Source organism: Camelus bactrianus, chromosome X (genome assembly GCF_048773025.1).
Source record: "Camelus bactrianus isolate YW-2024 breed Bactrian camel chromosome X, ASM4877302v1, whole genome shotgun sequence".
NCBI lineage: Eukaryota > Metazoa > Chordata > Mammalia > Artiodactyla > Camelidae > Camelus > Camelus bactrianus.
This window is the reverse complement of record NC_133575.1, coordinates 81,690,966-81,715,671: the sequence shown is the minus strand read 5'-3', so window position 1 is coordinate 81,715,671 and position 24,706 is coordinate 81,690,966. Positions and strand designations below refer to the sequence as shown.

At 38.6% G+C, this 24,706-nt stretch overlaps 1 protein-coding gene across 13 annotated transcripts in view; it reads left to right on the top strand.

The window, feature by feature from the left end:
• PAK3 (p21 (RAC1) activated kinase 3) overlaps positions 1-24,706 on the top strand; it is a 240,498-nt gene that overhangs the window by 200,568 nt on the left and 15,224 nt on the right. For all 13 annotated transcript variants that reach the window (XM_045523142.2, XM_045523137.2, XM_074359933.1 and 10 more), the window contains 5 exons: positions 9,646-9,694; positions 10,033-10,145; positions 12,223-12,340; positions 13,829-13,928; positions 14,443-14,639. In XM_045523142.2, the coding sequence (XP_045379098.1) occupies positions 9,646-9,694; positions 10,033-10,145; positions 12,223-12,340; positions 13,829-13,928; positions 14,443-14,639 (577 nt within the window). The remainder of the gene's footprint in view (positions 1-9,645; positions 9,695-10,032; positions 10,146-12,222; positions 12,341-13,828; positions 13,929-14,442; positions 14,640-24,706) is intronic.

The window sequence follows — 24,706 nt, the reverse complement described above, 5'->3', positions numbered from 1 at the left end:
TTTAACATCTAGCACCCAGTCTATGATTGGAGTTGTCCAGTTGTCTCAAAAATGAAGTTTTTATAGTTAATTTGTTCAAACCAGCATCCAAAAAAGTTTCACATATCACATTTGGTTGTGTCTCTTAAGTCTCTACTCTAAAGTATCTCCCTTCTTTTTTTTTACTACCATTAACTTACTGAGGAAACTAGTCAGCGTCTTCCCTGTAAATGGAAGTTAGATCTAGAAGCTTAATTAGGTTCAGGTTCAATTTTTGGCAGGATTTCTTCATAGGTGGTGGTGCCATGTGTTTCATATTACACCAGGAGTCACGCAGTATCTGATTGTCCCATATTTTATTTTATTTTTATATAGATTTTTATTGAAGTGTAGTCAGTTTACAATGTTGTGTCAATTTCTGGTTACAGCATAATGCTTCAGTCATACATGAACATACATATATTCGTTTTCATATTCTTTTTCACCATAAGTTACTACAAGATATTGAATATAGTTCCCTGTGCTATACGGTATAAACTTGTTTATCTATTTTATATATAGTAGTTTGATTGTCCCATATTTTAATGAAGAGTAGATTGATCAGAAGATTCAGTGAGCGGTTGTATCCTCCAGTGCAAAGTTCATCATCAGCCTTTCATCTAATGGTTTCATCTATTGATGATTATTGCCCAAATCAATTACTTCATTAGGGATTATAAAACGGTGATTTTCTAACTGTAATCACTCCTCCCACACTTACCAGTTAGAATAACTTTGTTGAAAAGAACTTTGTTCAGCTAGGGAGTCTGGTTACCCTGAAACATAGTTCATATAGAGAAATCAAGATAAATGCTTAACTTTTTAATTGCCAGTTTTCAATGTAAGATATTTATAACCAAGCTACTTCCAAAAGTGTCCAATGAGAGGTGTTTTGATTTTTTTTAAGTGGAAGAGAGAGGCGTTCTCTTTTGTTTAAAAAAATACTTTATAAACTCAGGGGTTCTTATATTTTCAATTTGTCTCAAATAATCTCATTTATAATTTTGTTTTGTTTCATTTTGTTAACATTTTTATTGATTTATAATCATTTTACAATGTTGTGTCAAATTCCAGTGTAGAGCACAATTTTTCAGTTATACATGAACATACATATATTCATTGTCACATTTTTTTTTCGCTGTGAGCTACCACAAGATCCATTTATAATTGTTTTTGATGGTCAAACTGGCCCATCTTTTGCTAATGGGAGCCCTTTTCACTGCATTAATTTTGAAAGTGACCTTTAAAAAGCTCGTTCAGATATCTAACACCTGCAGTTATGAGGTCATACCTTTAGAAATAATTTATTTACATCCTTTCTTTCCAATTCTGACAGATACTCTTTATGAGCATCCAAAACTAGCACTGATTGAGAATATTTCAACCTAACTTATTTCTCCCAAGCAGTACTTTGTGGATAAAAATTAATGAATATGGAGAATTACCACATTACATGAGAGATTTTATAAGGATTTGAATATAAGGCAATTCCCTTTTTTCCCTGAGCTAAAAATTGGTCGGGGGAATGCCTTACCTTGTTTGGGAGCATGTATGGTCCATTTCTGTGTGTGTGTTTGTGCTGTGAGTGTATTTTTAACACAAATGGTAATACATTATGTATCTCCTTTTCTATTATGTGCTTCTGTCTTAGACATGGTTCCATGTTGGTACTTCATTCTTTTTAACAGATGCACAGTGTTTTGTTGTTTGATGTGCCACAATTTATTTCATTAGGCCCGCATGGATAGATATTTAGTTTGTTTCCAATATTTTGCTACTATAAACAAGGCTTCAGTGAAGAGCCTGACAAATAAGCCATCTCATATGTATGCAAATTTATCATGATAATAAATTCCTAAAAGTGGAATTGTTACATAGAAGGATTATGTGCATTTTTCATTTCCAAGTTGCCCTCCAAAGAGGTTGTTCCATTTAACATTCCAAGAACATAACAATGTATGAGGGCGCATGTTTGCCCACACTCTTGCCAGCAAAACTGTGTTGAATTATTTGGAATTACAGTACTATAAGAAAAAACTTTCCCTACACTGATTTTCAAAGGCAAATGTGTTCGAGAAAGGAACTGTAACAAGAAATTATTAGTCAAAACAAAAGGCTATCCTGAAGAATTCATGGGCCTATAGAGTCCATGTCTGTATTATGCCAAAGTATCTTTGTTGCATGTCATAGCTGTTCATAGATTAGAACAGCCATGCAGCTAAATTTGACAGTAAGTGACAACGGGAACATTTCTTGAGATCATTTTCCTCCTATGCATAAAGATATACATACAACCAAATGAATTTTTTCTAACATCTGGATCTTGGCCAATCGTATCATTATATAGAATGATATTATTGATTAATCAGTAACTGCAAACAAATATTTTTGGAAGCCCACAGCCCCCATCCTTCTAAATTAGTTTTAGTTTTAATACTTGAAGAAGGAACTATATCATGTTAGGTATTTTTCAGACTTATCTCTGCTACTCAGTGAGGAACCCTCTTCTTCTTGCTCTAACATGAAGTTCCTATATGGAAGATGAATGTTTTTGAAACTTGTTTCTTAAAGGACGTGATGAATAACAGCTTGTTTTGCAAACCTGACAAAGCAGGGTACAGCATAGAACTCAGGGATACTTGCTGAGAATAAAACCCCTGACACGTTTTTACTTTGTTCAAGAAACTATGGGCAAGAGCAGAAGCAGTGTCTAGAGCACTTACAGAAGTGATTCTTTGGGTAAGACCACCCACCCAAAAAGTATTTGCTTCCTCATTAGATCTATTTTGGGCCATACAAGAAAGAACACTAAATAGATGTAGTCTGAGCTTCACAATAGGCTTTGTGATGAAGGGGATTGGAAATACATTAGCATTTGTGAAGAAAAATGTTTATGGAGCAGTGGAAGATGCTCTTTGTTCTACTTAATGCCCTTAAATGCACTGTGTTGTACGCTGTCCCTTGTAAAGAAAGATGATGCCACTCAATCAACCACCATTAGCAGAGTTTGCACTTTAAGTTGTTTTTTCCAGCCAGAGTAATGAGCTTGTATTAAGCCACCTGTCCCCCTTTCCTGTCTAGGACTTCTTGAAACCGATGGCACGCACTGGGAAACAGCTGCTTAGACTTACTGTTGGAGTGAGTAGTTGAGAGTTATCTGGCCTTTCCAGAGATTAAGCCCTGTAAATGTGACTTCATCACTGGAGTATAACCCTCTGAGCTCCCTGGCCGCACACCCATAATGTGTTACAGCTCTATTTAAAATTAGATGACCATGAATACTCTGGGAAAAGTCATGCCCTAGCTAAAGAACCAAAAATTCCCTGTTCCTATTTATAATCCTAATAATTAAAGACTATACCATCAGGCCCTGACTCCATTCTGTGTACTTAGAAAGATACTGAGATAACATGATTTTTGCATATTTTTAAAAATTTAGTGATGTATTTTTGAGTGGCAAATTACAGAAAACACTCTGGATCTCTTCCACTATGGATGTAACAGTAATACTATTCATCAACATTCCTGAGCTCTAAAGGACATATGTCTCAACAAAACAAGTAAATGTATAGTAGTATTAAAAAATATGATATCTGTGTATTTTCATGCCAAGTGCATTAATCTAGTGAGACAATTTCTACATAGGGATCTATAAGTAGTAATTGTATCTTAAGTACTTAGAAGAAGATAAAGTCCAGTCCTAAGAACTAATTCTAGTCCCAGTTCACTCTTGGCCACATGACCAGTCTTAAGTGATTCAGAAAACAGAAGAATCATCTTGTATGATTATGCCAAAGGAATCAAACGTACCATGTCCAGGAACATACTAAGTGGTTCACAAGGGGGCACATGGACTAAGTGAGTAGAGAATTAGAGGCAAGAGGAATATTTTAGGGAAGCACCACAGTTGCACTTAACATTGATGTAAAATTGCTAAAGATCTGTAACAGAGCATGAAATGGTGGATAAGAGCATGGGCTATGAAGTCAAACCAATGCATTTTTTTATCTCAGCTGCTGACTAACTGTGTAACCTTGGGCCAGCTACTTACCATTTCCCGGCTTGAATTTCCTCTTTTGTACAATGAAGGTGGTAGAACTTACCTCCTAGAGTTGTACAGAATGAGCATTCAGTGAACTCATCCATTTACAGAGAGCAGGCAGAAAGTAAGGCTCCACACACAAATGATACCATCTTTTCTAGCAGCAGCAGTAAAAGTAGAAATCGAAGTGAAAACAAACCATCCTAAATGTGGATTAAACCCATGACTGTGATCTCATCAGCACCAGATTCATACTTATAAAACCTTAAATGTGAACAGTGCCCTATCCTCTGATTCCCTCACTCTTATTCCCACAGGGTTCTCCTTGGACCCATTGAGTCCTCCAGTCTCTTGCCCTTCCTTTTTTCTCCTAGGCCATGAACTTCTTCCTAGCCTCACTTGCTTGCCCTTCTTTCCCTCCTCTAATCTATTTCTATGCTAAAATCAGAGTGATTTATCTACATTATAAGTCCTACCATGTTGCTGCTTTGGCAACCACCCATGATCACGGCTTGCCATTGGGTCTGAGCAGGAAACATCAAAACCTGATGAAGATTGCTGATAATGAAAGTGACTTGTCTTGGGAGGAAAAGAGAGAAATGGTGAATTGTTTGTTTCTAGACCCTTTAGCTAGATGCCAGTGTTTCCACTTGAGTGTTAAGTGCTTGGCCAGGTCAGAGAAAAACTGTTGATAAAGCATCTAATTTGATGCCAAGAACCCAGCAGTACACATCACACAGTAATTGCTGATGAGGCCCAATGGTTGAGCAATCTGTTGATTTAATATTCTTGAACCATAGAATAGTTTCACTGAAAGATCTCTTGCTCAGAGTTAGGAGAATTTTGTCACTAGCTGTGTCATCTTGGGCATATCACTCCTATTCTCTTACACTCAGATTTCTCATCTGTAGTAAGGAGGTTAATCTGGATGATCCTTATATTCCCTTGAGCAATGCATGATTTCTTTATACCACCTGAAGGACCGAGGTTTAGAATCAACAAAGTCCCCATCATAAATAAATGTTCTCCCTATAGCAATCTAGCTTCAGTATAACTGGAATGGAAGGATAAAAGGGATCAATATAATTAAATGGTATAAAAATTAAATTGACAATGTTGACCATTTTAGCACACCAACCCCAATATACCAGAAGATTAGGAGTTTCAACTCTCATCTTGGTCAGTTTGATTTCTGCCATCCTTACGTCCCAAATGCTACATGATACTGACTTTTTTCTATTCAAGTGACTGATAGATTTTATAAAGATACCCATAGAGAATACTATTCAGCCATAAAAAAAATAATATCTTTTGCTGTAACATGGCTGGACCTAGAAATTATCATACCAAGAGAAGTAAGTCATACAGAGAAAGACAAATATCATACGATATCACTTATATGTAGAATCTGAAAAAGTGATACAAAGGAACTTATTTACAAACCAGAAATAGACTTACAGACATAGAAAACAAATTTATGGTTACCAAAGAGGGAAGGGGGTGTCGAGGGATAAATTGGGAGTTTGAGATTTGCAGATACTAACTACTACATATAAAATAGATAAATAACAAGGACCTACTTTATAGCCCAAGAAACTATATTCAGTATCTTATAATAATTTATAATGAAAAAGAATATGAAAAGGAATATATATATGTTCCTATTATATATATATAACTGAATATTTTGCTGTACACCAGAAATTGACACAACATTGTAAATTGAGTACACTTCAATTAAAACAGAAAGATGAAAAGAAGGAGTAGTCCTCATCCTCATCTACTCAACCCTCCCCGGGTTCAAATCTTACCAGTTCCTAGTTGTGTGACCTTGCGTAAATAATTTAACTTCTTTGCGGCTCAGAATTAAAGGAGGATTAATTGTGTACAGTGTTTAAAACCAGTTCTGGCATATAGTAATTGCCTAATAAATAATAACAGTAACAATAGTTATTATTATTAGGTTGATTGCTGCCTAATATATTCATTAAGTTCCCAAATTGTTATCTGTGGATCACCAGAAATCTTTTTTTTTTAATTTTAATTTTTAAATTTTTAGCTAGAAATCTTTTTAAGTATCTGGGAGTTTTGAAGATAGCTTGATGTTTCAAATTCATAACAGAAATTTGATATTTACTTAAGATGAAACTAATTAAAATATTACACATATTTCCTTTTAGCTAGAATTATATCAACTTGTGATTACATTATATATCTAATCCAAAGCTCAAAGTAGCATTTATATGTATTTTTGCTTAATACAGTGGGCCAAGAGAGTGCTCTAATAGGTGAATAAGAGAAAGAGGACCTGAAGAAATTTTATAAGTTGCTTATGTAGATAGGCAGTTGACTCTTAAATTGCTGAAATATGGAGAGGCATCAGGACTGGGGTGCAGAGAAGTGCTGAGAGTGCTAAGATTGAGCCAGAGATAGGGCACTAAGCTTTGCTCGGCAGATTAGTACCTGAGCGTGTGCATTTGTGCTGAGGAGTCTACAAAGGCTGGAAGTTGGGCCAGTCAATAATTTACTGGTCATCGCAGTGAGTTTCAAATGCCTAACATGTTTGGTGTGGGGATGGGTGGTGGAAAGTGGGGTAGAGGAGGATATCATCATTTTATGAGTCGGTGGGGGGAAGGGGAAAATGACTCCCACTGGACAAGGGCATATATGCAGTAAGGTGCGGGGAGGGGCAGTGAGGAGAAAAGCTCGTTTTTGAGTTAATAACCTATGTTCTAGAGTTTCAGAGTCCTTAAACTTCTGTGGATTAGGGATTTGTGGCAATTCTATACCACAGAATGCCATAAAACCCAGGCTATTGGATTCCAGAGTTAGTACTCGAACAATTTTAAGACAATGAAATGCTGAAGGAGGAGGTGAGGAGTTAAAAAAAACAAAACAAGGATTTGAAAGATAAAGCTCTGGAGATGTTAAAGACTAATCCCCCTTGCACTCCAGGTCGATTACAGTGTTAGCTCCTAGGATGGTGGAAATGGACTTGGGCGTGGGGGGCAAAGGTGGTGAATAAGGGGAAGGCCACTTGGGCAAGAATTTGGGGCTTCCCTCTCCAGCTTTAAATGGAGCAGCTCCCATTTTATATTGAGAGTTTCTGCATATGACTTCATTTGAGAAAGGCATCCTAAACAAAGAAAAAGACAAAAACACTTTACTAAGGAAAAAAAAAGACAAGGAATCTCTAAAAAGTGTTCTAGCAGGCCGCCTTTGGCCTTTGGCCTTTTTGAAAACAGAGGCAGACTCTAGTCATGATGTTCTTGCTAGAGATTGGGAAGAACCAACTAACAACCCATTGAATTAGTCATCCTCTACTGTGAAACCAGTAACAGCAGCAGCAACATCAAATAATAATAATAGCAGTTACCACATTCATCATCGACTTAGATCTGTGCTTAATAGATTGTGCTATTTGATTCTCTGCAGCCCTATGGGATAGATATTCATTTTGCAGAGGCCATCCCCTTTTTGCATCAGAAAGAATTGTACAAATTGCCTACATATACAGGAATAAACCAAGTAAAGGCATTTTTGAATCATTCTGCAAATAGATTTAAGCAGTCGCTCAGGGATTATGCAGCTGAAATACACACCAGGTTGAGGTGACCTATTCTTTTGAACCCAGGCAATTCTGAGTTCAGAAGGACAAATCACAAACTGGCCCCTAAAATCAGGAATGTCTGATAGCTTATTCTAAGAAGGAAGTATTTTCTGTAGATTTAACTAGAAATGTTTCCTACCCAGAAAGGAAAAGTTTTATTACAATTGCATGTTTGCTTGGAAAGACTTTTATTAATTCGTCCATTCAACAAATACTTCTTTTTTTGGGGGGGATGCATAGTTACAAAATTTATTTTAATTTCATCACCAACAACTAGTAAAACCTAGATTGAAATCCAGGCACTTTGTCAACAAATACTTCTTGAACACCAACTCTGTGACCTGAACCCTGAATCTCAAACATAAAATTGAGAGACTGATTTGTTTCATATAAGCCTCAAACCTAAGGAATTTCTGAAATTGCCAAATTTAGGTAGCATTTATTAATTAAGTGCGATTTTTTTCAGTTTAGTTCCAATAGATGTTTGAATACCCACTCTGAGCCAGGAGAGCAGTAGAGTTTGTAGATTTTAGATCATAAAATAAAAGAACCTTCGAAATGAAGCAGCCCCTTTCCTGTATTCTATAGGTCAGAGAGTCAGATGGACTTGGATTATATACTATACAACTTTGGGCAGGTTCCTTAACCTCTCTGAGGCTCAGGTTCCTCACCTGTAACATGAGGATAAAAGCCCTTGCCTTACGGAAATATAGTAAGAGGAGCATACGATAATTTATATCAAGTTCTTAGTGTAGTATCTGACACACACTACATGCTCAATATATGTTTTCCAAGTGAGGGGACTGAAACGCAGGAGGGGGAAGTGACCAGCCCAAGATCACAGAGCTTGTTGATGTTAGGGCAATGTTAGAATCCAGATCTCTATTAGCAGTCAAATACTCCTTCTACCAAAGTACCCATTTTATTCCCTAGGAGCAGGTACTGTAAACTCCCTAGGCCTGTGAGAAATTGTTTGGCTGATCCAGGGAGAAAGAAGAGAGGAATAACAAGGAAAAGGCTGACACAAGGAAAGAATTCCTGGACTCAGAAAACAAAACAGTGAGGAAGATAAATAGAAAGCAAAGGAGAAACAACAATTACCAGAAAGTTTAGATAGTAACATTGGGGCATTACAATGCCTGCTGAATCACAGAAGTGATCTCTATCCTAACTCCTTTACTCACCACCAAGGTGTCACTGAAATTGACTAGGCTTTTCCTCTTTCTGGGGATGGCGGTGGGAAGGTGGTTCAGAATGCGTGTGTGTTTCACAGTTACTGCTGCAAATTCAGCTTTACTAGACAATTTCTATTTTCAAAGCAAGGGGACCCTGTAATTGAAGTTAGAATAGAAGCATGAGTACTACCAAGACGTAAGGAATGATAGCTTTCAAAATGATAGTGGACTGGAGTGAAACCAAAGAGAGGAAGCTGCTGAGAAATTGAACAAAAAGAAAAAAAAATGGCTCAACAGTAAAGCCACATTGTTACTGCTTTGTGTAGCTACAGTACAGGTAAGTACAGCATTGGGGTGACTTGTTAGATGAAGATATTCTTAACACTTATAAATATTTGAAGAAAGCCACTCTGTCCATATGCTGAAAGCAAAGATGAATTCACAGTGGCCTGAGCAAAAGATGCTAAAGTCTTTCCTAAAGTGTTAAATCAAGGACTGCAACATTGGTTGTGCACCATTCAAGGAGTCTTCAAAATATTCCAGGAGTTTCCTAAAAGGAGCAAGATCATTTTGCTTAATTCATTACTGAATGAATTCCATGGCACACAAAAAATCTGACTGGAGTTCCTAGCTGACCGAAAGAGATACATCATGATAGTTTGATTGTTCCTTTTGTACCTCATGCTTTAATTTTGAATTGGCTGATTTCCCTCTCCTGAAAATAACTCCATTTTATTCCAAATAAAATATATTGACAGCACTTCAATTGCTTATTCATTTGATAATTTTCACCTTCACAGGGCATCAGGTACTGTTTATACAGCGCTAGACATTGCCACAGGACAAGAGGTAAGTATTAACATTCAGTTCTGATGGTTACTTTCCTTTATTCATATTGATCACATTTCCTCTTTGATGGCATCTATGCCACAAAAAATGGGTACCCTGGGTTGACTGAAGTTTACTTCATTGGTGGTTGCCCAAAGTATCTGAAGTGAATGATTTATTCATGATTAACCAAAGAAGAGGGAGCATGGGTTTGTGGCATTGAGAAAGAGCCTAGTAAGATAAAGAATTATATGCTTAAAAAAAAGAATTGTATGCTTGATCCTGTATACCAAAAAATATGCATGTTTGTGTTTAACCTAATGACTGAAATTCATTATTACATTTTAATCATGATTCAGGTGGCCATAAAGCAGATGAACCTTCAACAGCAGCCCAAAAAGGAATTAATTATTAATGAAATTCTGGTCATGAGGGAAAATAAGAACCCCAATATTGTAAATTATTTAGATAGGTAAGTGTTTTCTGACATCATGTTCTTGTTTTCTTTATGGGATAGCAGTCTCTTGGAAAAATATTTCATTTAGGATTTATTCATTTAGCATCCATTCTACAAACATTTCCCAAATGCTAGGAAATAGTAAGAGTATCAGATTTATTGCTAGACTTGCACCCACTTATCTTTATCCACCCATTAAACATTTGAAGATGCGTTTTATGGTCTTGCTTCTAAACATGAGCAGTTTGTGTAACTAGCCTTTGAGGATTGTGACTATGTGTTGCCAGGAAATAGACTTTTGCATATAGAAGAGAGCTGTGGTGTTTTAAACATTTCATCAAGGTTTGTTTGGAGCCAATGCAATCTCTGGCTATCTAAGTGAAGAAGGCTGACTACAATGGCCCTGCTTAATGGGTGCTTTGTGATTAACTGACAGTGAGGTCTAGAGAATTGAGACTTTAATCTCAAACCTTTTTCCTAGACCAGGTAATTAATGTCTCTTTCATCAGTGGCATTAGCAGTGGGTTATTAATAGGCGTTTAAAGACAGCACTAACTCTTCACTTGTGGTTAACATCTGTCTCATTCAATTTCAGTGTTTGTTTAGCACCACTGTGCTGTGTACTCTGGGGGGATACAAAGGAAATAAGACCAGGTCTACAGCCTCAATGAGTTTAAGATCTTACTTTCCGTGTTTTGCACCAGGTAGACCAGTGGGTACAGAGGAGGTGAAAGGGGAGCAAAAAAAGGAAGGTCAAATTTTACAGTCGAAATCAGGGCTTCGAGGGGTAGGTATAGCTCAATGGTAGAGCACATGCTTAGCGTGCACAAGGTCCTGGGTTCAATCCCTACTACCTCCATTTAAAAAGAACTTAAAAATAAAAAAAAAAAATTTAAAAAGAAAGAAATCAGGGTTTCATAAAGTGTCATTTAGGGGACATGTGCAGCCGAGTGACTACACTCTGCTTTTGTTGTTTTGTAAAAATTGCATTTGTAAAAAAATTTGCAGATTTCTAGGCTGTTCTCTGTAACTAAGGTATTTCATTTTTATGAAATGAGAACTTTAATGAGAATTTTCCTTTTTAACAAGCTTCCCAGGTGCATCCCATGGGCATTGCAGTTGGAGCACCACTGGATAGTCTTGCTTCATCCTGATGTCAAGCTTAGGGCAGGCTAGAATTGTTGGGGTCATTCCACTCACTGTAATTCCTCTCTTGCTGAGCAGGGGAGAAGAGAGGCTTGATCACAGTGTTAAGTGCCTTCACATGGTCCCAGGTGTTTTGACTTTGCCTAAATTGTAAGGCTCCGGTGGCCTGCTTCCCCATATTTGATCATTTGCGGTGTGTCTACCAATAACTACTTAATGATAATGGGCACATCACAACTGACTTCTGTCAGAACAGAGACCTCAGCACAGTAAATCCATGGCAAATGTGAGCCTCTTTGATTCTCTTTGATTAGGTGACTACCCTAAAGAGATTTCAGTAATTAATTCAGTAGAATCAAAAATAATGCTGAGATCCAAATAAATATCCTATAAATCTGTATGCCACATGCCAGTTTAGTTCAGGAAGTCAACACTGTGGCTTGAGTTATCCAAGAGAGTTATTCACTGATCGTGTTCATTGAAACTAGCTTCTCACAATGGACTGACTGACAGTAGTCAGTCACCAGTGGCCTCTTTGCTCTCTTCCTTCCTCCTTGGTGCACTTTTATCTGATGATCCTTTGATGTCCTTGAATATTCTTTTGTAATATTAAGAAAATGTCTCATAAGCATAATTAATATTTTCCTCTTGTTATGTAATGTGACCAAACGCAGAAACTAACTCCACATTGCCTTCTCTTTTTTTAAAGTAACTTTCTTTATTCTTATCTCACCACTAATTTTTTTGTAGGGGAGGTAGTTAGGTTTATTTATGTATTTATATTTCAATGGAGGTACTGGGGATTGAACCCAGGACCTGGTGCATGCTGATCACGAATTCTACCACTGAGCTCTACCCCTACCCCACATTGCCTTCTTAATGGGAATGTAGAAGAGTCTCCACTTCCTTAGGCCTGAGTCAATGTCTTTTTCTTCTTTTGTTATAGCTACTTAGTGGGTGATGAACTGTGGGTGGTCATGGAATACTTGGCTGGTGGCTCTTTGACAGATGTGGTCACAGAGACCTGTATGGATGAAGGACAGATAGCAGCTGTCTGCAGAGAGGTAAGAAAATAGAGCATTTCTGGCTGATGAGAACACCAAAATTGGCAATTCTTTATTTTTGGATACTCAGAATGTTTGTGACATTAAAGGAGCAGTAGCACATCTTTTGTACTAAAAAACAATTGAATAAAAGATAATAAAAAACTTCTAAAAAATAATTGAAGAGCCTGACTTCCATTTAAATCCTAACCCTCCCTCCCCAGTCCCTTGTTTACTTTAGATCTTCTTGAGTTCTGTTATGCCACTCACGAGCTGCCTTATCTAAGCCTGCGTATTGTGGTCTTGGTGAATGTGGAGAACAGTGATGTTGGCATGGAACGTCTTTCTGATGGGGGCGAATTTTTACATGATGGTTATTTTGCCTTGTATGTGAAATAAAATACAGAACACATTATAAAACAGCCATGTAAAATACAGAGCACTTTATAATCCCATCATTTTCTAGAAGGCAGTTTAAGCAAGGTCCTCCTTTAGTCCAGAAAATAGTTTCTCTCACAGTACAGTCTAGACATCCCTTGTAACCCTCTAGTGGATCTGAGTGTCTTCCTCCTTTCCAATAACAAGTGGCCCATCCCTAGTTTCAAGCTAAACTAAGGCTATTTTATTATATTAATTTTTCCATATAAAAAAACATACTCCTCATTGGAGTCTCTTGTTGGGCATTACCATTGGCTCCGTTCATTGTGGTGAGGTTTTCTATAGACACCAGTAGGAACTCTGATCCATTGAAACTTGAAAATCAATGACAGTAAAGCAAAACCAAATAATTTCAGCTAATCTTTCCTTTTTTATTTTAAATTGTTCACTTAAATTCCCTCCTTCCTTGCTCTCCTCTCATTCCCATTTTCTCTTCCCCAAACACACATACACATATCCACCAAACACATATATTTTCTATTCATGCAATAAATCAAACTTAAAATATTCAGGAGACTTTTCAACCCTTAGCCTGCAATTTCCATTTTTTAGTATTACAGTGCCAAGCCATTTCCAAACAAGTACCTACAGTTACTTATAGCCTAGAAGTGGTTCCCAAACCTGGCTAGCGGGCCATCAGAAGTAGCTTGGGGCACTTGTTTAAAAGCAGATTCCTGGGTCCCACTCCAGACCTACTGAATCAAATCATACTGCAGATGGAGACGCTTACTGTATCATATAAGGCCAAACTGAATCCATATCCTCCAGGTAAGTAGGTCAAAGTGCGATGATATTAATAGGTTAGTTTGGCTGTATTAACAATTTAGTGCTACTTACCACACCATCACTCTTCATGTCCTAGTCTGACTTGGGAGCTTTCCTATATATAACATTAAGTTGCATCACTGATGTAAATGGTAACATGATTTCAAATGGCATTCAAATATTTAGTAATTTATTTCACACAACATTGTAAAATTATGCCCCTGCCCAGAATTTATCTATAAATGAAACACATTTAAAAAAATTCTTTGTGATATAATTAGAACTTTTTTTTTCCTGATTCAATAGTGCCTCCAAGCTTTGGATTTCTTACACTCAAACCAAGTGATCCACAGAGACATAAAGAGTGACAATATTCTCCTTGGGATGGATGGCTCTGTTAAATTGAGTAGGTATTTTGGTTCAGATGGCTTTTGAGGGAGTGTCAAGGGATTTCTGCTCTTTTACTGTCTCTCTTTAGAAGAAAATGGCTATTGAAAGTGATTGGTTTGAAGGCATTTAGAGCTCAGTTTGAGGTTAAGAATTTTTTCCAACATGGTTTTCTTGTAGATCATGACGAGATTTGGGGCGGGGCAGTGGTTAATATTTCAGGATTTCTAGTGGCTTCCATCTGCTAGATGACAAATACCTAACTAGAAAACTAAAAGATTCTGAAAGTTTGAGGGAACAACATGAGGAGGGAATCAGATTGAGGTCTAGTAAAAATGATGTCTCATCAGTTAGTTATTTCAGACCCTTTTAAGATCTGAACCAGCTGAGAGATCAGGTAACAGAAGGGTATGAGCTTGGCAGTTGTGGAAGCTCGGTGCCTAACTAAAGGAAGGTACAGCCGTATCTGAAAGTGACCTCCTAGAGAAGAAAAAGCATTTGAGCTGATTTTAACTGACTTTTCTTCTCTGCAGCTGATTTTGGGTTCTGCGCCCAGATCACCCCTGAGCAAAGTAAACGAAGCACTATGGTGGGAACTCCCTATTGGATGGCACCTGAGGTGGTGACTCGAAAAGCTTATGGTCCGAAAGTTGATATCTGGTCTTTGGGGATAATGGCAATCGAAATGGTAGAAGGTGAACCCCCTTACCTTAATGAAAATCCACTCAGGGTAAGTCAAAGGGAAATTCAAGTACATCCTCCCCAGGAGAGGGGAAAAGCCAAATATCGTTTCTTGTCTCCACTAAAAGTAGCCAGAATGGGCTCTTTTATGGGACAAGTGCCATAGAAGCTCTAAGTTACAATATTCAAAATGACTATCAGTTATTTTCTGTTTCTCTTAAGATGTCTCAACAGTTTGTTCAAGTGCTTTGCTATCACTGTTTCTAGTGGCAGGGGTCTTTAAAATTCTTCAGTGTAGCTTTCTACTGTTATAAAGAAAGTGTAGCTTTTTTTAAAAAAAAGCAAGATGTGGGAAGAAAAGTATATTTTCATCACATGCCATGGTTAAATGATCTATCTAGGAAACACTTCCTTTATAATTACTTTAGCAAAGTAAATAAAGGCATTTGCAGAACAGCTATAATTTTTAAAATTAGATTTGGTTTCATTATCACTAATGATTTATTGAGCAACAGCAGCTTGGTGGGTATTGAATGGAACACACGATAGACATGGCACCAGCCCGGCAAAATCACAAACTTAATTAGACTGTCAAGTAGAAAATGAATGGAAATCGTTTGTGTCAGGTAACTCAGTCTGCTACTGCAGAATCAGAGGTTTCATCCTTCCATGGTCCGGTTACCTCTACAAAGAGAAAAGCTCCGTCTCTGAGCCTAATGCCACCATCTTTCTTCAGAGAAAGGCAAAGGAGTATGAAAGAAATACTTGTTCAGTACAGAAGTGAAGTGGTAGCTGTTTTGTTGAATATAGCCTAAGGGTGAGCCAGAAGCTGTGTTAGGTATCTAAAGGGCATCACACTGTTGAGAAAAGGAAATAAGTACAGATTCAAATCCCAATCGCAAAACACAGGCAGAGTGCCAGTGCTAAAGGCATCTTGTGTGCTTTATTACCACTGAGAATCTAAAATTGAATTTCACTCTTAGCATATAAAAACCATTACCCTTAGTAAATGGTGAAGTGTTTACACGTTGAGCTTCTAAAATCCATATTCAAGCCAAATATATGTGGCTTTCTATACGTGTACAGAAATCTAGAAATGAATTATCTAGTCATTTTGCAGTTGAACATTTTGTAATTGGGAGTTGCATTCCCTCTGCGTGTGGAGAAGGGGGCAGCCTCCTCGGCCCCTCCTAATTCCTCTCTGGGACTTGGCCTCTTGTCCTAGTCCCTGCACTGATTGGAAAATAACAGATAGGAGTGAGTGCCCTAATGAACACTATGGGCTGTTGCTCTGGTCTCATCAAACAATCTGGAAGTGAGATATGCACATTGATTAGCTGCCTGCAGAGCTGAGTGGAAAGCAAGGGGCATTTTCCCACCATTTGTGGGTCAGCCCTCCATGAATTTAATCAAGCCCACCCCTGACCTATGGACCAGTGCATCAGGATAATTACATGGGTTTGTCCTTATTGTTTAACCACTTTGCCCATTAAGCAATAGCAGTGAAAGAACACATCAGGCCTCTTGTTTCCATGGATTTCCTCCTCTAAGTCTTCGGAGTTTGGAGGCACTAAACGGATTATGGCCCTTTTGCTTTCTGCCTTCTAATGAGTAATTTACAACCTGCAAAATTTAAGGATTAAATAAATGGCTCTGTAAAGCAACTGGTCTCAATAATGCATTTATTACCTTCTTCAGTTCCCCAATTACAATTGATCGCTCTTTAGCTAGGCCGTTAATTGTTAGAAAAAAGGAAACAAGTTTTAATCTTTATAGGCATCTTCTAGCCTGGGCTTAGAACTGATAATTAACAGCTTGTCTCTTAGGATCCACAGCCTTGTCTCTAAACAAGTACTTGCAGATTAACAAGGCACCAGGTTCAGGAAGCGTACATTAAGGCTATAACAAAAAAGATCTGCCAGAAAGACCACCCTGTTGAATTCCACTGATAAGAATTTACTCTGACTTTGCTCGTTACTCTCCATATGTGTGATCAACCTCCAATGATGCAGTCACCAAGTCTATACTGAGCTGACCTTCCCTCTCTCTGCGAGCACCACAAGTACTTTTTAAGTCTTGATTTTAAATATGTTGTCCTCGTGTTCTCTTTTTTTTTTTTAACATTTTTATTGATTTATAATCATTTTACAATGTTGTGTCAAATTCCAGTGTTCAGCACAATTTTTCAGTCATATGTGGATATATACACACTCATTGTCACATTTTTTTCTGTTAGTTACCATAACGTTTTGTGTAAATTTCCCTGTGCTATACAGTATAATCTTGTTTATCTATTCTACAATTTTGAAATCCCAGTCTATCCCTTCCCACCCTCCGCCCCACTGGCAACCACAAGTCTGTATTCTCTGTCTATGAGTCTATTTCTGTCCTGTATTTATGCTTTGTTTTTGTTTGTTTGTTTGTTTGTTTTTTAGATTCCCCATATGAGCGATCTCATATGGTATTTTTCTTTCTCTTTCTGGCTTACTTCACTTAGAATGACATTCTCCAGGAGCATCCATGTTGCTGCAAATGGCATTATGTTGTCGGTTTTTATGGCTGAGTAGTATTCCATTGTATAAATATACCACATCCTCTTTATCCAGTCACCTGTTGATGGACACTTAGGCTGTTTCCATGTTTTGGCTATTGTAAATAGTGCTGCTATGAACATTGGGGTGCAGGTGTCATCCTGAAGAACGAAGAGCTAACCTAGTTCTCTTTTATACCTCTCTTGAGACTCTATGATTTAAGAGGTGTTCTCTTAAATAAAACACCATGTCCCCAGCTAGATGCCCTTATTTGGGATTTGAAAAGTGTAGTTACTGAAATCCTGGAGAGGTTGGAGAGAAAAAAGATATAACAGGACCCTTTGGGAAGCCTGTGTTTTCTTGGCCCCTGGTGACCAGGCCATGTGTGGGGAAATAGAAAATCATAGAGTCTCAAGAGAGGTATAAAAGAGAACTAGGTTAGCTCTTCGTTCTTTAAAATCCTTCCAGTACTACCACCCATCCACCACTTTAGGCTTTGAGGAGGAGAAAAGGAAGTGAGTGGAAGGAAGACCACTGGTAGAGTGGTAGAGTAAAGGGTAGCATGTTGATATGAAAAGAATTTGGCCCATGAAGTCAGGCTGATCTGAGTATGACCTGGCTCCACAACCTGGAAACCCTGTGACCTTCAGCAAGTCACTTAAAACCTTTCTAAGCTTGCTTCCTTTGTGTAAAATGGGGAAATAGGGACAATATCTATCTTGCAGAGTTAGTGCAAAACTAAATGAAATTATGCATGTAATCACCTAAGCAGTGTCTAGCTCATTGTCAGAGATATCTAGACAGATAGACAGACAGATAGATAGATAGATAATAGATAGATAGATAGATACATAGAGAAAAATTTATATATCAATAGAAAAGTGAGAAAGAAAAATGAGAGGAAGGATCCTTAGGCTGCTTTTTACCCATCCATGAAGGGAGACTGGATTCCCCACTTCCCCAAGAACTTCCCCTCTACACTGGCTACATTCCCATCCACTCAAGGAGTAGAGGGGTCTCAACAGTTCAGTATAAATTACCGTGACCAGGTAACACTGAGCAGGAGAGGTTAAAGGTGAAATCTGAGGCTGTGCCTTTGAAGGTGGTTTGCGTTGTGCTGTGGCATTTTTGTGTCTTTGTTACGTCAGTTGGAACTGAGCAAACGCTCATGGAATATTGCCTCTTTAACATATTGATGCAAGGAATTAGCTACTTTCCCCTCCTAGTTACAAAGTGGTTGGGATTTTTTAAAATGTAAATTGCTCTGTACTAATTGACCTAATTTGCTCATAAATTGCCTTTTAAAGGTCAGAAAGTTATTCACTGTACTGATGTTATGAGGTTGGTACCCTTCCAGAGACAGACAGGAGACAAGTTCCTCACTGCCTGAAGTCTTTGCACTCAACATAATTGACCTTGGGCATGTTGTTCTGTGACCTATGGACAGTTTTAGTGCAGCCTCCAATAATAAAGTGCCTTGTTCTTTCTGTTTGCCAGAGTGACAAGTTAGAATCAAACTCCCTGTGGATATGCAAACCCAATGTTGATATACTGTTCATCTCTCCAATTTTTTTCATTAATTTGAAGATATATTTTTATAAACCTGTGATTATAATGACTTGACTCTAAATAAGGAGGCACAATCATTTGCATAAAACAAATCTTCGGGTTGTTGTTGTTGTTTGCTGTTGTTTTCCTCGGCACCAAGAGAGTGCCTCTTTACTAACTTTGCATTCACACATAATGGGGCTGCTCTTGTCAATGGGTTTTGAGGGAATCTGATATTTGTGAAATGTCTCAGTGACATCCCATTGAGGTCCCTACTGGACCCTGTGTATGGAGCCATTCTTTGTGTAATTTTCCAGACTTTTATCCTAGTTGAGACGAACTTTAAGTATTCTCTTTCTACCCTTGCTTTAAGCATCTGTGAAACTGTATCAAATACTGGATCTTTGGAAGAAAAGTTATTGGCATCAGGACAGCTGAATGCTAAAAATAGCATGTAGTATAGCATGAGAACCACCTATCCTGTACCAGTGGTTCTCCTCCTTGGTGGCACATCGGAATCATCTGTGGAGCTTTAAGAACCAATGATGTCACGTTCCCCCACCAAGGACTAGCGCAAATACCAAGCTCTGTGGCAGGCCCTTTACAGAACCCTGTCTAGACTGAGAAACAATTCTTCATTAGCCCCTTTGAGCACGGTTGTTCAACCGGAAATGAGAACCCTCTCATTTTGCCCACATTTCTCCATTTTGCCTGAAACAAATATCATGAGTAACTTTGTTAAAGCAGTATTGAAATCCTAACACCTTCTGGCAAAAAAGAAATGACGTTGGTTCAGTATATACCTCCATGATATGCTCTTAAGAATCCTTGGTTGTCAGGAATTTAGCATTTTCTTTTTCAGTGTTGCTTTTCCTGAAAATGGGGTCCATCAGTCAAAGGTGCTAGCTGCTGTGTACACAGCACACATTGGTGATAATAAAGCCATCAATGTGACTACTCACCAATAGGAGTGCATAGCTTGTATGGCCAGAGAGAAGGGAGGGCAGAAACCTAACTTCAGACCTCTTGCCTACACTAAAAGGCTCCCTCCTCCCCCTTTCCCTACCCTTAAAGCACTACACAGATGCTAGTGTAGTCTTACATTTTGTTCTTGAACCAGGGAAATTCTGGTTCGCTTGTATGTCTAGAGAAGGGAGTTAAGGAGGAGAATCTCTAGCAACTAAAAAACAACAACTGAGGGCCAAAGTGCTTCTAGCTCCCTCCAGCCACTGGAACCTGTGTTGTGGATTGGAATGTCTGGATTTGATGGCGCGTGCTCATTTGGAATTAAAGTCAGACATAAACTTCCTGAGCTCCAGAGAAGCAAGCATACTTTGCAAGCACTCAGTCAATATTGTTTTGAATGTATTTCAGGAAGAGCTGGGAGCATTCCCTTTTTTTTTCCGCAAGCAACTATGGAACAGCAAGGTTTATTGAGGATTTGTTGATACTCTTACTTTGAGGACAAACCTATGCCTAAAAGGAGGGGTGAGTTGGGATAACTACCACTAAAATAATTATAGAAGAATAACAGGATTTCTTTTCAATCAGAAAAAAAAATAGCCTATCAAAAGATAGACAGCTCTTAAGAATCCTTGGTTGTCAGGAATTTAGCATAGGAAAATGGGACCTAGCCATAGGAAAGCTGCAAGTCTCATTTAGATTGTAATTCAGAAGCCGACAGCTCAAACTGGTGAGTTATGACCCAGAAGACAGCCAGAGAAGAAATTGATTCCATAGCAAACTAAAATCTGAGACTCTTACCAGGTGAAGAGGAGAGAAAGAAAGATGGAAAATGTGAGGACCATGACCTACTGTTGGCCAAGACTGATAGTCCCTTATCCTACTATTATCTTATCATTCCTCAGTGTCCTTAAAGCATGGCTTGAGAATAAGCCAAGGATGCTTATGCCTATTGCCCTACTAGTTACCAGACCTGTAACTAAGTAAAGTCCTTTGAAATCAAGGTACATTCTAAATAGACACATCACGGAGTGTCATGATGGACATTTGGCCACTGAAATGCCCACTGACATGTTTTACCCTGTGGCTTTTTAAATCTGTGTTTTTGCCAATGAAAAATGACTTCACCAAGAAAATCAGGATTTGCTTGATAATTAAGATAATTTCCAACCTTTGTTGTCATTTTTTCATATACCTTTTCCAACCTGATTGCAACATCATTTTAAATGGCCATTTGCATTCTGAGAAAAAGATACTCTGAGGTGTCTTATATAAGCCTCTCAGCAGAGAAAGTTAACTTGATTAAGGCAATCTTAGCTCTATAGCTGGAAGAGCCAGTGCTCTAACAGTATCCCAAAAAACAGACCTTTTTGCTGTAGTTCTCTTTTTCCTTTCTTCCCCCTCTCCTTTCCTCCTTCCCTCCCACCCTTTCTCCCTCTCTCTTTCTCTTTCTTTTATTTTCTTTCCTCCTTCCTCCCCCTTCCTTCCTTCTTTTTGAAAAACACTGCCCCACTGCTTAGATGGCAGATTTCATCAGCAGTTTTCCTCTTTGAGTGGCCAACAAATGTGAGGAGACAGGATAAGGAACAGCCTAGTGTCTAAGCCAACTGTATGCATCATGGAAGTTGAAGAGTGAATTCTGCCCCAGGTCTGCCAGTCAGGAACCCCATAACCTTGTGTAGATTACTTCTTGCTGGGCCTCCACTACCTTATCACTTCAAACAAGTGGAATTTGACAAGATTATTGGTTACCAGTGGACTCCACAAATTCCATGGACTCCTAGAATTCCATGGAGGTCCTTGGGGCCCAAGGAGGAGGTCATGTGGCTCTCGGTTCCACCAAAACAATTCCTCTTTAATTTGTTTTCTGCATTTGGCTCCCACGTGAAATTCAGTTAAATAAAAGGAGAGACTCATGGGTCTCTCACTCTGATTCTGTGTCTGTAGGCTGTAGATAGGCTACAGCCTTCCCTGAGTGCCCGAGGGGCCATGATCTGAGTATGTGTTGCCTATAGGAGCACTTCCAGAGTTGTGATCTTCAGAAAGCTACTTGGAGACAGTACTCTCATCATCTCCTCATTAAATCTGTATTCTGTAGAGTAGAAAGAGCCCTCTTTCCCTACCAAGAAATACACTTGATCGTGATGTGAAACATGCTGCATGTGGGACTTGGGCAAACCCACTGTGCTAGGAATTGTGGGGAGAAGCCAGAGAACAGCACGGCAGTGATAAAACTGTTGCAGGGACTCATGGTGCACACTCTGGGGTAGATTGGGAAGAATTGCATGTTATTATGTACAGAGCTGTTCAGCTGATGAACCACATGTAAAACGGAAGTTGAAACCAATTTATGTGAGCAGTAATGTAGGTTTCATAGATCATATCACAGTCCAGCTGTTGTTTGATCTAATATGGTCATTTGGAAAAGCCCCAAAGAATCAGGGAGTTAGTCCCTTCCTGCTCCAATATTCTGAAATGAGATATGAACATATGTGTAATGGTAAACGATGCCTTGAAACCAGATACTAGACGTGGGTTGAAGAGAAAATGGGAGGTGAGGAAGTCAATACACCAAATATGGCTGATGTTTTGAGAAGTTTGATATGAAAAGGACCAGAGAAATGGGGCAGTAGCAGAATGGATGCTAGGATTAGGTCCCCCTGACCTCCCTGATATTTTTTTAAACACCTTTTAATTCAAAAAAAAAGAAGAATCAACAGTGGAATCAAGAGCAAACCTGCAACAATACACATTAAACAGTTGTAATTGAAACAACTGAAATACCTTAAGACCTGAACTCCAGACATCAAGTACATTTTCCATCTTTTGAAAGGTTTTCATCAGAAATGAGAAAATCACTCGTAACTATTTCATGGGCATCTATATGACTAGAATTAGATCCTGGCGAAGAAAAGTCACCTAAAAGATTCAAACTGAAAAAACGCATGACTGAGTGAGGCAGCATCCTTGGGGCTGTCACTGGTGACAACCCATCTGCCTTTATCTTTACTTCTCTTCCTCTTCATTCCACCAGCCACCTAATCTCTCCATTGTCCTTTGGCCCCAGTCCTTGCCTGGTGTTCTCCTGCTCCCTCCGCTTCTCACAGTTTTTTTCTTCTACCTCCTGCTCCATTCTGCTTTCCTTCGTTTCCATCTCTATGCCTACCCCACCCCCACTTACAAAGCCCCTGTGGTTCTAAACCTTGGGTGCTGCTTGAGCTGCCCAGGGCTGCTTCCTGAGCACACAGAGCCTGCTCCACGGATCTTGATAAGCGCCATTAATCCTGAGAGATTAGAATGAGCATGTGCATCGTCAGGGTCATCTGGTCTTTATTTTCTGGCAGTGGCCAACTTTTTATGCTTGAAAGGAGCACTCTGAAGCTAGGCCAACACCTCATCAGTCGGTGTTACCTCATTATCTTTTATTTATTTTTAATTTTTATTAAAGTATAGCCAGTTACAATGTGTCAATTTCTGGTGCTTATAAGGGGCTAGAAATGTAATAGGTTCATTTTAAATGACTTTTAAAAAACAACAGCAGAGCACCCCCACCATGCATAATTGGTGACAGATGAGAACTGCCATGTAAGACAAGTAGGAAGCTAAATTAGACCACATTGCTTATTCAGTTATCACACTGAACTGTTGGGTGCAGTAAGTCAAAGTATGCGATACAAGTTCAGTTATAATGTGGTCATTTCTTTTTTGTAGATTTGGCACCATTTACTCTCTTCTTAGAAAGAAATGTCAGGGGTCTTTCATGAAATCCATAAACACATCAGAGGCAGTAATTATTCTGGCCTTTAACCTCTGAAATCCAAGGTCACGAGTAAACTAAGTCATAAGGTGTCAAGTCACTTGTTGCCAAATCTCTCCCATAAAACATTCAAAAATAGTTGAAAATTCTAAAATGAGAAAGGAACCAGGACAGCAGTAGGTTACAGGCAACCACCAGCATACGCAGTGTTTATAAACCCTCAACGTACACTTAGACGCTGATGAATAATAGGAAACCTAACTGGGTACCTGCTCTTTTTCCTCATTTCCTAGCAAGTGGAAAATGATTGACCTCAAGAGGGTCCATTTCCTATGGTAGAGGTGGAGGTGGGGCTGCGCATGCCTAGTGGGCCTCATTTCTTGAAAAGTCCTTGTCTGCCCCTGCTTAGAACTGCTGCCTCAGAGGCTGGGAACATCACGAAGTGGTGTCGTGCAGTGGTCCGGAGCATGGACTCTGGGCTCACACTCCCTGGATTCAAATATTGACACCCTCATTGCTGGTTGTATGATGTTGGGCAAGTTATTATATTAACCCTACGGCCCTCAGTTTCTTCATCTGTCAATAGGGCATCACAATCAAGTATACCTCGGGGGTTGTTGCATGAAGCAATGAGCTAATAGTAATCATTCAGTACATGCTAGCTATTAATATTTCCCATGAAAACAGTATTTATACTAGTATTGAGATATAGATGAAAAGCCCTCTAGGTCTTATAGTTACATTGTTAAATAGATTTTTATGGGCTAGGCTGGGAGCCTGTTTACCACATATAACACGATTTCCATGGGAAAATGTGTTTTAAGTCCCAATTATTCAACTTAGAAAGAAATATTTGCAACACACCCTCTCTGCTTTGTTAAACGGAGTCTTTCTATCAGTGCCGGGACCTCTCAGGGTTACGAACACATTCCCATGTCAGCCTCCTGGTTTGTTTTCTAATGTCTTAACCTAAACTTTATAAATTGTTATAATGAACTGAAGTCACAAACTGAAATTTTTTAATTAAATGGTTAGTCCTGTTGCAAAACTGCCTTAATGAAAATTTATTGGGTACATATGGATTGTTTGGGGACCTCTTTGGAGAAATGTGATAACTTCTCAAATGATTACTTTGATCTTTTTTAACTGAGGAAATTGCCAATAAGTTAAATTGAATTATTCCCCCAATTGGGTGAAGTAGTTTTCTCTGAGTACTTAGGTAAATTTGGTTGCACATCAGAGTCCATAGAAAACTGCAATATTTGTGTGCTATTGCCAAGAGATACAAAGTTATTAAGAATTCCAGACCATCAGAAA